Raw genomic sequence first — 12,853 nt, forward strand, 5'->3', positions numbered from 1 at the left:
AAAATATTCTTATTGACCTTGTCAGCCTAGTTAACAAAACTACTTCCTTGATTCCTGACTAAACTCTGTGAAACCAGACAAGTGCAGTAACACAAACATGGGTTAAACTAGAATCTGCATTGTTGATGCAGGCTGTTCGTATACTATAAAGGAAATCAAAGAGTAGGACAGGTCACTGTATCCCTTATCATAGAACACTTACAGATTTCCGCAGTTGAATCTAGGCCACAGAGTGATGAATATGCTTATAATTAGGTCACTGTTGCAGTGGGTGGGCACGTAATATCGATTTTATGTGCTGCCTATGTATGTCCTTCCTCTTCACACCTCGTCCTCTCTGACCTGTTTATTGAACTACAATTATGTATACCCAGAACTAAGTTTATACTTCTAGGTCATTTTAACATGCACAAGATAAGTGATTTATCTGATAAGGTCAACTAGTGTCTGTCCTTACCAAATGCAAGACATGATCCTGTGACTTCTGACAGTTTAAAAAATAAACTTGGATTCAAACCAAAAAAAAAAAAAACAGCAAATTCCAAGACTCAGTTTTATACTTGTCTCTGGTACAGAGGACTTTGCCTACTTTTCTCTGCTCACACCCCAGGGTCCTCAGAGAAGGAGTAATGTTCTGAGTTAGCATGACCTTAGACTTATTGACATATTGAGTGCCCCACCACCCACATTCACACTTTCAGTTCCACTATTCCAGTGACCACAGTTAGGATCTCCAGAATTTCAGATGTTGCTCTTAGAAGTGAAGCAGGAGGCCAGAATGGATTGAGATGAAATGACAGGGATTTACTAGGCAAAGAGATCTGAAGGGGTTACCCCACACAGGAGAAATAGTGAGGAGAGAGGAGCAGACACAGGATACAGAGTATAAGGATCAGCTACTTACCGCACCCGTTAGCCTGCACCAGTGGAAGAGAGAAGTCAAGGCCTGACTGCAGCCCATGAGTTCAATTAGCACCTCAAGTGACTAATGGAGTTGACTGGCAATGATGGAAATGACCAGCCACTGCCTGCTTGCTCTTTCTGGGTAGAGAGAGAGACATCTCCAGCTTGTCATTTTGGTGACACCTAGTGGAAGGGGACATCGGCATGCTGGGAGTGTGTCTGACTCTATACGTCTTTACATGCGCATCAAACAATCTTACAACTATGTCACAGGTATGTCTGATAATCCATACAATGTCTACACAGTGCAGTACCAAGTGATATTATTATATAAATGGGAAGGAAAGGGGTGACAGAACATTCAGAAAAGAGGAAGAACAAGCAGAGGAACACACAGAAAGACAGTGCAAAGGGAAGAGCTGTGTGGGGAAGGGGGAAGAATGCCATTTTCTGATGTGGGACAGGTGCCTTTTTATTGTTCATTCCATGCATATAATGAGTAGGTGATGTAGGAATGAGGGGAAAAGTGATGGCAGCATGGGCAGACAGACAGATATGCAACCCAGACAAGGACTGAAAAAAAAGGGGAGGCAACAACAGAGAAATGTAAACTGACAGAGGGTGGACAACTGGTGAGGAAGAGGACTGGACTACAAACAGAGGATGCGGGTGACACCCAATCAGAGGGAACACCATGACTGGAGATAGGGATGAGGATGGTCTGCCAAGATGGTTTAGAGGGAAACCCACCACAAATTCAGTTACCTCAATGGTTGGCATAATTGGTGAGTTCCACTTATGGTGGCCTGATGGTCTGGGCCAGGGACATCAGGGTTGCAACAGAGAAAATCTGTACTACAATGTACCACTACTACTGCCTGAGTGTCTGAATGAGATAGCTCAGGTGAGCAGCGGCACACACCACTCCTGTAGGGCATGCCTCTCAACTGCACAGATATTCTCAGAATGTCCAGATATTTGCCTCAAATATTTGGTCTGTTTCTCTTAAAAATTGTAAAAAAGAACAATCATTGGTAAAGAAACTGTTCGCTCTCCACGAAATGTCCAAGCACATAAAGGTTTATTCCAAAATTCGTTAACAATATAATCCACAGCAAGGGTATAAAAACTCAATAGTCCCAACAGTAATGAAGTTTTTAAATGTTAATTGGATATTAATTAAGACTACAAGTGCATATAAAAGTAAAGTGGAAGGAAATACAACAGTTTGATAAAGTCTGTTAGGATTACAGACGAAAGTGCTTACTTCATTACTGTTGGGACTATTGAGTTTTTATACCCTTGCTGTGGATTATATTGTTGAATTGTGGAATAAAGCTTTTTGTGCTTGGACATTTTGTGGTGAGCGACAGTTTCTTTACCAAGGTTGTTTGTTTTTACGAGTTTGGTGTTTGCTTACAATTCTACTGCTTGAGAGTATTTTACTATCTTCTTAAAAATTGTGTTTTTTTTTACAAATCACTGGGATGATCTAAGGATTAAAGTCACTAAATAATGACCGGTATTTGATGATCAGACTTCATATCTTTCAGAAAATGCATATTAACAAAAATCCTGTTATTCTAACAACTTTCTAAGTTTATAAGACTGATATTTATTTATTTATTTATTTATTTACTACTTATTTTACATTTGTTGACCGGAAGAGTCCAACTGGATTACAAGTCCATTTTCGGTGGAAGCCTGGGAAGAAAAGCTCCAGGAAAACAATTTTTTTCAAAACATAGTTTTAAGGACAGACTTTTGACATACAATTTCCATAGAAGAGACTTTGACATACATATTAACTAACAGATAGGATACATTCATTCTCTACAATATAATATTACATTTTTAGCAGATATTCCTAAGTTTCGGATTCCTGTGATAGATTTACTATCAGAGTAAAAGCAGAGAGATGTAGAATAAGGCTCTGAGAGAGCAGATGATACTCGCTATAGTTGAGAAGGATAACAAATTGATTTACTATATGTCTTCACCTGCTTTTAGTTAAGAAGGATAACACATTGATTTACAATATGTCTTCTCCTGGTTTTAGTTAAGAAGGATAACACATTGATTTACAATATGTCTTCTCCTGGTTTTAGTTGCTTATGGAAAGCCCAACATTGCTGGGGCAGTTTTCCCAAACTCCTGGAGAAATGGGATGAGCAGTAGATTAACAGTCCTAAGTGGGTACAGTACTATGATTAGTTGGCTTAGCAGAGTTACTTAAGTTAGGTGTTCTAATGAGTTCCTATTTTTGGCCCTTTGTCCCCCCATTTTGTTGGGCTTTGTCCAGATTTCTTGTGGTAAGAGGTTCAGAGGTATGTGTAGGACACAGATGCATAATTCTGCAGAGTCTATTCAGACAAACACATCTGCATTTATGTCCACCAGGGACATAAAAGCTGCAGTGGAAACAACCTGCATGACACGTTATGCATGTGTCCATACGTTATGTGTATTATTGTCATGTACCAGTCCATGTGCAACAGTGGGGGGATTCACAAACATGTACCAAAATTGCGAGAGGAATGCTATATGTTCCACTGGGAGAGAATCCAGCACCAGAAGTCAGTATATGTTTTATGTCAGTGGGTCTCCAGAGGCTGATGATGATGCCGGTAGCACAGTAGCGCTGTCAATAATGTTAACAGTAGTGGGCACACACTCACTGTAGGACTAAGGAAGTTCAGGATAAATCTCTGCCATCACCTCTTTTTAGCATAGGTCACACTGTCCATGTCAGCCTCATCCCAGATGTACAGTCAATACCAGTGCAGGTAGCATCAGAGGGCTGCAGCAACTCTGAGAAGGGCACACATGGCACTGTGGAGAGGTTTGTCAGTGTCTGTCACAACTATGACTCCAGAATACTCTTTGACATTGATGCTGCCACTGTCATCACTTAGAGAATGTACATGTCCATGATCCAGGTACAGAGTGTCCGTAGCAAGACTATGTCAGAGCTGCACAGTGTGCTGTACCACCTGAGCAATGACATTCAGCCATCGCGGAGATTGTGGGATATTCAGCAACACGTGCAGAGTGAAATCCACACACACACACACACACACAGAGTGAAATACACACACACACACACACACACGCACACACACGCACACACACACAGAGTGAAATACACACACACACACACACACACACACGCACACACGCACACACACACACACACACACACACACACACACACAGAGTGAAATACACACACGCACACACGCACACACGCACACACACACACACACAGAGTGAAATACACACACACACGCACACACGCACACACGCACACACACACACACACACACACACAACTTGGAAGAGATACACCTAGTGAGGGTAGTGCTTCTCCACTAGGCATTCATTAGTATGTCCATGTGGCTGAAGGGAACCATCCACCATAGTTGTGGTAGGGGATGGTTGTCAATTATAGGAATGCATACCAGACTAACACAGATGGCACACATCATTTCTGAGATGGACACACTGCCACTTTGACCATGGATGCTTTCACCCCTGGCTGTGGACACTCACCTGGATACAGCTGAAGCTCTTCTGGCTCTAATATGTCCTCAGATCATGGCCATGGATATGCCCATCCAGCTCCATTGTGGGCACACCCCACTTGGCAAGCCACTCTGGGTCATGTTGTTGTAGAGTTACGTCAAATAATTCTTAGCCATGCCTGGACATAGTGCAGTGAATGCTATCATTATGTCAGAATACTACAGCAGGTTCCACAGCAATATTCCTGCACATACACTGGGTGTGCTACATCATCCTTAGGACAAGCTGCTTCCAGTGCTGACACTATCAGGTCACAGTAGGTGCTACGATGACGTTCCTGCACATGCACAGGATGTGCTACACCATCCTTAGGACAAGCTGCTTCCAGTGCTGACATTGCTGGCCACAGCTGGTGCCACTGTGACATTTCTGCACATGCACAGGCTATGCTAAACCCTCTGTAGGACAAGCTGCTTCCAGTGCTAACATTGCTGGGTCACAGCAGGTGCCACTGTGATATTCCTGCAGATGCACAGGATGTGCTCCATGATTCGTAGCACAAGTTGCATCCAGTGCTGACACTACCAAGGCCCACAGTACACCTAGCTAGCATTCCACCATGGAAATTCTACCCACTTACCGGATAAAGTGATTCCTGACCCTAGTATCCCATGTGTGTGTGTGTGTGTGTGTGTGTGTGTGTGTCTGTGTATGGGCTACCACAGATATCATTCATGACCCCTCTACCTGTGCTAGCTCTGCTGACCCAGTGACTGTGCCCCCCCCCCACATTTAGGCAAATGATGATGTCGGTGCTCCGCACAATTCTCTGGCCAATGTGGGAATGGCACTGTCTGATGCACAGTGTGACTAGTCAGTTCACTGTAATGCATAGCTTGGGGGTATTAATGTATGCATCAGTTTTGTTCTGTGTTGGTCTTGTCAAAATGTATAGTTGCGGATCAGATATCACCCCTTTGTGAGTGCCATCACATATCACACCTGTGTTTGTCTTACCTAAGGGCCTGCTAAACCTCACATGGCTGCTGCTACAGGTATGGAGGACAATGCTTTTACACCACCCTGTTATGGAATAACACAACCACAAACATCTTACTGCGAATCTCTAGAACACACTTCAGTATGCCACCAAATGTATCCAGGTAGCAGAAATGTGCCTTCAGCAGTTCCGTCACATGTTTGACAATGTGTTTGCAAGAGTGTGGTGTTGTATGTGGTGTTGTATGCAAGGTATGCCATGATCTTGGGAATTCAGCTGAGCATCATCAGCCACAGCTCCGGGGTGTATCCAGCATCACCTAAAATGCACAACATTGGACATCAATATGGGTTATCTGCTACCTACACTCATTGGCCTGGACCCTTCTGGCCTCTCTGGGTGGAAATCTGTTCACCTTATAACTAGACAATCCTATGTAAAGTCACTCTGCACAAAATGTTTTTATGGGTCGCACATGTGCCAGATGTGGGAAACATGGGAACTGCTGGATTGTGCACAGATGCACTACATATAATACTCTTTGGTCTCTGCACTGCACACCACCTGGCAATTGAGGGAATGGAAACCTTTTCAGCTAACATACTGGATGCTAGGTGGAACAGGTGGTACTTTGATAGCAATGTGGCTCTTGGGACCTCAGGAAAAGTGACCATGTCATAGAATGCCCAAATAGTGATGATTCTCTCATTTTCCATCTGCCTGAATTAAATCTTCTCTCCCACATGCATCAGCTTCTCATTTATTTATTTAACATTTGTTTACCAGGAAAGTCCAATTTGGAATGAAGCCAATTTTCGGTGAAGGCCTGGAGAGAAATGCTCCAGACGCATGTCTATGAAATGTGGAAGGAAACCGGAGTACCCTGAGGAAACCCACATAAATGCAAGGAAGACTTGCAGACTCCACACAGAATGCACTCCAGCCAAGAATCAAACCAGAGAACCTCTTGCTGTTAGGTGACAATGCTACTGCTACACCACTGTGCTTCCTTATCTAGGAAGTTGTGTTGGATTTGCAAGGTCAAGGTCTGCAAAGCTCCTAACATATCTCCTTTTGGAAGATTTGTGATTACTGGGATAGGCAGTCCACTCAACCCACTCAATACCATAACAACACACTTTTTCTTGCTTTTGTATGATGTCAAAGGTGGCAACAGGCAGCACTGTGGCCGCTGGCTCCTTAGGTTTCCACTAACACATGCTGGTCATCTAAAGCAGATGCTAATCCTAGCACTGAAAAAAAGATGATGGACAGCTAAGCTGATTGTTGAGGCTTGACAACCAAATTTTCTTTGACATGCAGTGATCATGCCAGGATTTGTTCTTTGCATATGCAGTGTTTCTCATTATCATACTGCCAATCATGTTCATGTCATTATGCAGTCATTTGCATGTGATGTATACTGTGCTATTTTCCTGCTACAGAGGTCAAACTGTGTGTTTCTCCGAATCACCCCTCCCTGCATGCCACCTCTCACCACATTACTGCTCTTAATGTAGTGTGCCGACTGTTTCTTTCTGAATACCTCCTGATGTATTTTGTTCATTTTCTAGACATCATTGTTTAAATAAAAGAAAAAATGCATTCACTCCCTGAGAATAGATGAACTACTCATCTAAATATCTATGTTGCTTCTGTACTTAAGCCAGTGAAATAATTAATCATTTAACTGTTGTAAACAACTGCATTTTAAAACAAATAATAAAACTAACACAGTAAATGAGGTACTCTTAACTATAGTTAGACTATGTTTCTTAACTCATCAATGACTGATGTCCACCACACTGAAAATGTTACGTCTCATATTAGGAATTTGGCCAAGGTTTCTCCAGCTGGGGATTTCATTTTCTTTGACATGCAGTGATCTCAAAGTTAAGTTATCTAAAACCTGGCACCACAGAGGCAAAGCTGAGTGTATTAGTTGGTGTACATGGTCTTTGCCTCAAAAAATGGATATTTTCTCATTTAAATTATATTTTCCATTAGGTGATTTGGTGAATATCAGTGAATTACAAGTCAACAGTGAGTGAAATGATAGTCACAGTTCTAGTAATGGGAATATGAAATGTTATGAAGCATAAATGTAAATATACTGTCTGTACTAGGAAATACATTATATGTTCAAGAATGGTTATTTCCAATAACTGCTAAAGAATATAAAGTGATACCATACCAGGACTGGATGTTGATTAGACATTGTAGGCTGGGTGACATGCTGTTGAAAATGATCCGCTGGTGTGGATAGTGTTAGAAGGCCCTGCACAACAAATATACATTCTGTTAGCTTTAATTGAACATATCGACACACAAGTTAGCTAACATCAGACAGCATAGTAAATGTTCAGCTGTACAGTTGTTCTTGAGAAAGACTAATTTATCACGTGTTTTCTTTAGCATTTGAATACTACTGTGAAAGTTAAGTTACACTGCAGTGTTTTCCCACACTACATGTATTATTTATTTATTTTATATTTGTTGACCGGGCTAGTCTAGCTGGATACATATCCATTTTCAGTAGAGGCCCGGGGAGAAAAGCTCCAAACATGAGTAAATTATAACATTCAAACATTCAAAAAATGACTAGTTTCAATTACATAGCAAGACATACTAAGAAAAGTTATTAATTTGTGAACAATGTATGGTTTCATTAGAGTAGGTGTAAGAAAGTATCAAGTATTAGTTCCTTAGTAGGTGTCATGTACAGTCAGACAAGAGGTTACAGTATTTGAACATTAGCATCCCCTTGAAAAAGAAATCATTAAGTCGGCAAAACGAAGAGAATGGGAAGGAGAAGATGCAGGTAAAGAGTGGGGGGGTCGTAATTATTCAAGAGTTGTAGGGGGGATTTGTTCTGGAAGCAGGAGAGGAAAGGGGGAGGAGAAGAAAGAAAAGTAGGATTCAATCAGGCGTTGAGCAGGGCAAAGCCAATGTATTTGTAGGTGATCTCTGAGGCGTTTCTTAAAGATTGGAGTAGATGAGAGAGAAGTGAGTGTACTAGGAAGCTTGTTCCAGATTCTACCCACAACATTAGCAAAGAGTGATGTAAACTATCAGTTTTCAGCAAGTGATTGTCCCATTCGTTCCCTATTTGGGATGACAGCCAAAAAAGACTGCCATCCAGGCAGCCACCAGGGTTTTTTCTGATGATAATGCCTACACCTCCAGCACTAGGTGCCTGATCTGCATGGTGACTTGTGCAAGGGCCTGTTCAGCCTTCCCCTCCATGTGGACATGCACAGTTCTGTACCCTCCTGCACAAGGGTGCTAAGCAACACAGTGTGACAGCTCAATGTGAAACTCTCAATTTGTATTCTGTACCCTATGACCCCACATCACCCCCCACACAAAGGACTGATGAGTTGGAATCAGCCAGTCACTTTCCTGATTGGCTCTTACATTTGCTTCACTAATCAAACCTTCATAATGTTAACTGTAATCAGGACTTCAACATCCTACACCATGGAACCGACTCAATCTCATAGGCAGTTAGTAGAGGCAGCTGAATCCATCAGGTTGTCGTCAAGCAGTACACACTGTACAATCCATCATTAACAGGTGCCTGCAGCAACTCTGAGCAGCAGACGTAGCTTACATGGCTGCTAATCAATGGTAATAACTATCATGCCTTAAAGGAACACTACCAGTGATACATTCATAAGCATCAAAGCACTATAGAATCCTCAAATTCTGAAGACCAAATACAATGATACAGAAACCAGAATATCTACTCTAGAAGGCCAGAACATGAAAACATCAACTTCACAAAAATGCTTTGCTCCACAGTGAAATGGTTATTCACATATTAAGTGGTAACAATTTTAAGTAAAACATTTAAGTAAATAATAATAAATCACATTGCTCACGTAACAAAGCATTCAGGACAGGTAGCCTAGGATTCATGTGTAAAGCAAAACATTTAACTGTGATAGCTTCACGGCTAAAGATATTTCAGTCTGTACCACATTCCCTGCTTGTTTGACATTTTGAAAGGCACTGTTTCACATCTAAGGAACGGTATTAATGTCAGAAGATGACAGAGCACTCTATAAGCAGCAGCATGTAGGTCCATGAACTGAGCATTCCTTTATCTTCCCCACAACATACAATGATCATTATAACATCTATGGCTACAGAGTAATTGTAAATACATGCTCTGTCTCTGCCTTGTGTATAATTTTACCTAATTATGATCAAACAGTGAAGACTGAAATATGCACACACATATACTCGCACACGCAACACACACACGCAACACACACACACACACACACACACACACACACACACACACACACACACACACACACACACACATGCGCACACACACATTCACATACAAACACACATGCACACACAGACACACACACACACACACACACACACACACACACACACACACACACACACACACACACACACACACACACACACACACGCATACACACAGACAAACACACATGCACACACAGAAACACACACACACTCACACACACACATACACACATACACACAGACACACATACACACACACACACGCACACAAACACGCACACACACACACACAAACACACACACATAAACACACACACACACACACACACACACACACGTACACATGCGCGCGCGAGAGAGGATTAAAATGTCAAATTACAATTTCACACTTATTTTTATAAGAAATAAAACAAGTGGTGTAGGAGATATAAGTGGAAAGCAAAAATTATGTGATGAAAGATGAGTAGTGTGTACATTTATTAGGTGATATCAAGAAAAAGAAAAAGCAAAAATGTAACTTTCAGTAAAGGAGGACAATAACGTTCTGATTACACTGAGACTGCCAGTCTGTAAAGACTCAAGTAACTTTTTTGGCAGAAATTCTCTTGTTCCTCAGACTTTCTGCAGATATACTGCTCTTATATAAACAATTGTCAGTTAAAATAAAAGGTCTGGTATGAGTTTGGTGGAAGAGAGTGGATGACTGTGCTGTAATTTGGCATTGCAATAATTTTTTTCAGAAAAAGCTGGAAACAAGTAGGCAAAAATTCTTGAAATTCTCAAACACCTTCAAAGCAGGGTAGTCGAGATGGGACACCTCAGAGGAGAGCTGGAAAAAGTGAGACATGAGATTGCTATATCACAGGAAACTGCAGTGGTAGTGGGAGAAAGTCAGTATAAAACAACTTAAAGTAGTGAGGTGATAGCAGTGACATGTGAATATCTGGGGGGACGGAGGTCACAGGAAACTGGTAGTGGGAGAAAGGCAGTATGAAACAACTTAAAGTAGTGAGGTGATAGCAGTGACATGTGAATATCTGGGGGGACGGAGGTCACAGGAAACTGGTAGTGGGAGAAAGGCAGCATGAAACAACTTAAAGTAGTGAGGTGATAGCAGTGACATGTGAATATCTGGGGGGGACGGAGGTCACATGAAACTGGTAGTGGGAGAAAAGCAGTATGAAACAACTTAAAGTAGTGAGGTGATAGCAGTGACATGTGAATATCTGGGGGGACGGAGGTCACAGAAAACTGCAGTGGTAGTGGGAGAAAGGCAGCGTGAAACAACTTAAAGTAGTGAGGTCATAGCAGTGACATGTGAATATCTGGGGGGACGGAGGTCACAGGAAACTGGTAGTGGGAGAAAGACAGTATGAAACAACTTAAAGTAGTGAGGTGATAGTAGTGACGTGAATATCTGGGGGGACGAAGGTCACAGGAAACTGCAGTGGGAGAAAGGCAGCGTGAAACAACTTAAAGTAGTGAGGTGATAGCAGTGACATGTGAATATCTGGGGGGACGGAGGTCACAGGAAACTGGTAGTGGGAGAAAGGCAGCATGAAACAACTTAAAGTAGTGAGGTGATAGCAGTGACGTGTGAATATCTGGGGGGACGGAGGTCACATGAAACTGGTAGTGGGAGAAAGGCAGTATAAAACAACTTAAAGTAGTGAGGTGATAGCAGTGACATGTGAATATCTGGGGGGACGGAGGTCACAGGAAACTGGTAGTGGGAGAAAGACAGTATGAAACAACTTAAAGTAGTGAGGTGATAGCAGTGACATGTGAATATCTGGGGGGACGGAGGTCACAGGAAAATGGTAGTGGGAGAAAGGCAGCAGGAAACAACTTAAAGTAGTGAGGTGATAGCAGTGACGTGTGAATATCTGGGGGGACGGAGTTCACAGGAAACTGGTTTTTGGGAGAAAGGCAGTATAAAACAACTTAAAGTAGTGAGGTGATAGCAGTGACATGTGAATATCGGGGGGATGGAGGTCACAGGAAACTGGTAGTGGGAGAAAGGCAGCATGAAACAACTTAAAGTAGTGAGGTGATAGCAGTGACGTGTGAATATCTGGGGGGACGGAGGTCACAGGAAACTGGTAGTCTGAGAAAGGCAGTATAAAACAACTTAAAGTAGTGAGATGATAGCAGTGACATGTAAATATCTGGGGGGACGGAGGTCACAGGAAACTGGAAGTGGGAGAAAGGCAGCAGGAAACAACTTAAAGTATTGAGGTGATAGCAGTGACATGTGAATATCTGGGGGGACGGAGGTCACAGGAAACTGCAGTGGTAGTGGGAGAAAGGCAGTATGAAACAACTTAAAGTAGTGAGATGAAAGCAGTGACGTGAATATCTGGGGGGACAGAGGTCACAGGAAACTGCAGTGGTAGTGGGAGAAAGGCAGTATGAAACAACTTAAAGTAGTGAGGTGATAGCAGTGGCATGTGAATATCTGGGGGGACGGAGGTCACAGGAAACTGGTAGTGGGAGAAAGGCAGTATGAAACAACTTAAAGCAGTGAGGTGACAGCAGAGAAATGTGAATATCTGGGGAGAGGGACGTGGGTCACAGATGATGGCAAAACATAAGGGGTATGGTTTAGCAGAAGGAGAGGAAGACTAAGACCCCTACTGCATTCACAGTGAATTGTATTATGGAGATTACAACTGATTTTCCTTCTTTGGACTTCCATGTGGGTATTTCTCAGCAGGTGGACAAGTAGTCTTCTAATGGATGGCCAAGACACCTTATACCTAGGCAGTTATAAATACAAAGAATGGCCGACATGGCAGGAGACACTAAGGAAAGGGTTTATGATTGTGTTGATGCATGTACAAGTATATGAAGTCTTAGTACCTAATATGTACTTTAAGCAAAACCGAATGGCAGGAGGGGTGAAAAGGATACACCCACTGCCACTCTGAGCTGCTAGGTAAGGGCAGATACACCGGGCTGCCACACTATGAGAAGCTATACATACAAAGAGAACTGGATGGCTGTAGAAGCGGTGGCTACTGCTGGGAGCTTCATGTATCATACTGAATCAACAAGAAGGTGATCAGCTGTAGAATCTCAGAACAAAGGGAGAAAATTGTTTGCATTCGCAATTGCTAGATAGCCTTAAAC

General features: G+C 42.3%; 1 protein-coding gene across 1 annotated transcript in view; it reads right to left on the bottom strand.

Moving 5' to 3' along the window:
- Positions 1-12,853, bottom strand: part of LOC122789623 (circadian locomoter output cycles protein kaput-like) — a 1,222,827-nt gene that overhangs the window by 244,644 nt on the left and 965,330 nt on the right. The window contains exon 15 of the mRNA XM_044057016.1: positions 7,623-7,706. Coding sequence (XP_043912951.1) covers positions 7,623-7,706 — 84 coding nt within the window. The remainder of the gene's footprint in view (positions 1-7,622; positions 7,707-12,853) is intronic.

This window comes from Protopterus annectens, chromosome 15.part0 (genome assembly GCF_019279795.1).
Source record: "Protopterus annectens isolate FY-2018-M chromosome 15.part0, PAN1.0, whole genome shotgun sequence".
Classification (NCBI taxonomy): Eukaryota; Metazoa; Chordata; order Ceratodontiformes; family Protopteridae; genus Protopterus; species Protopterus annectens.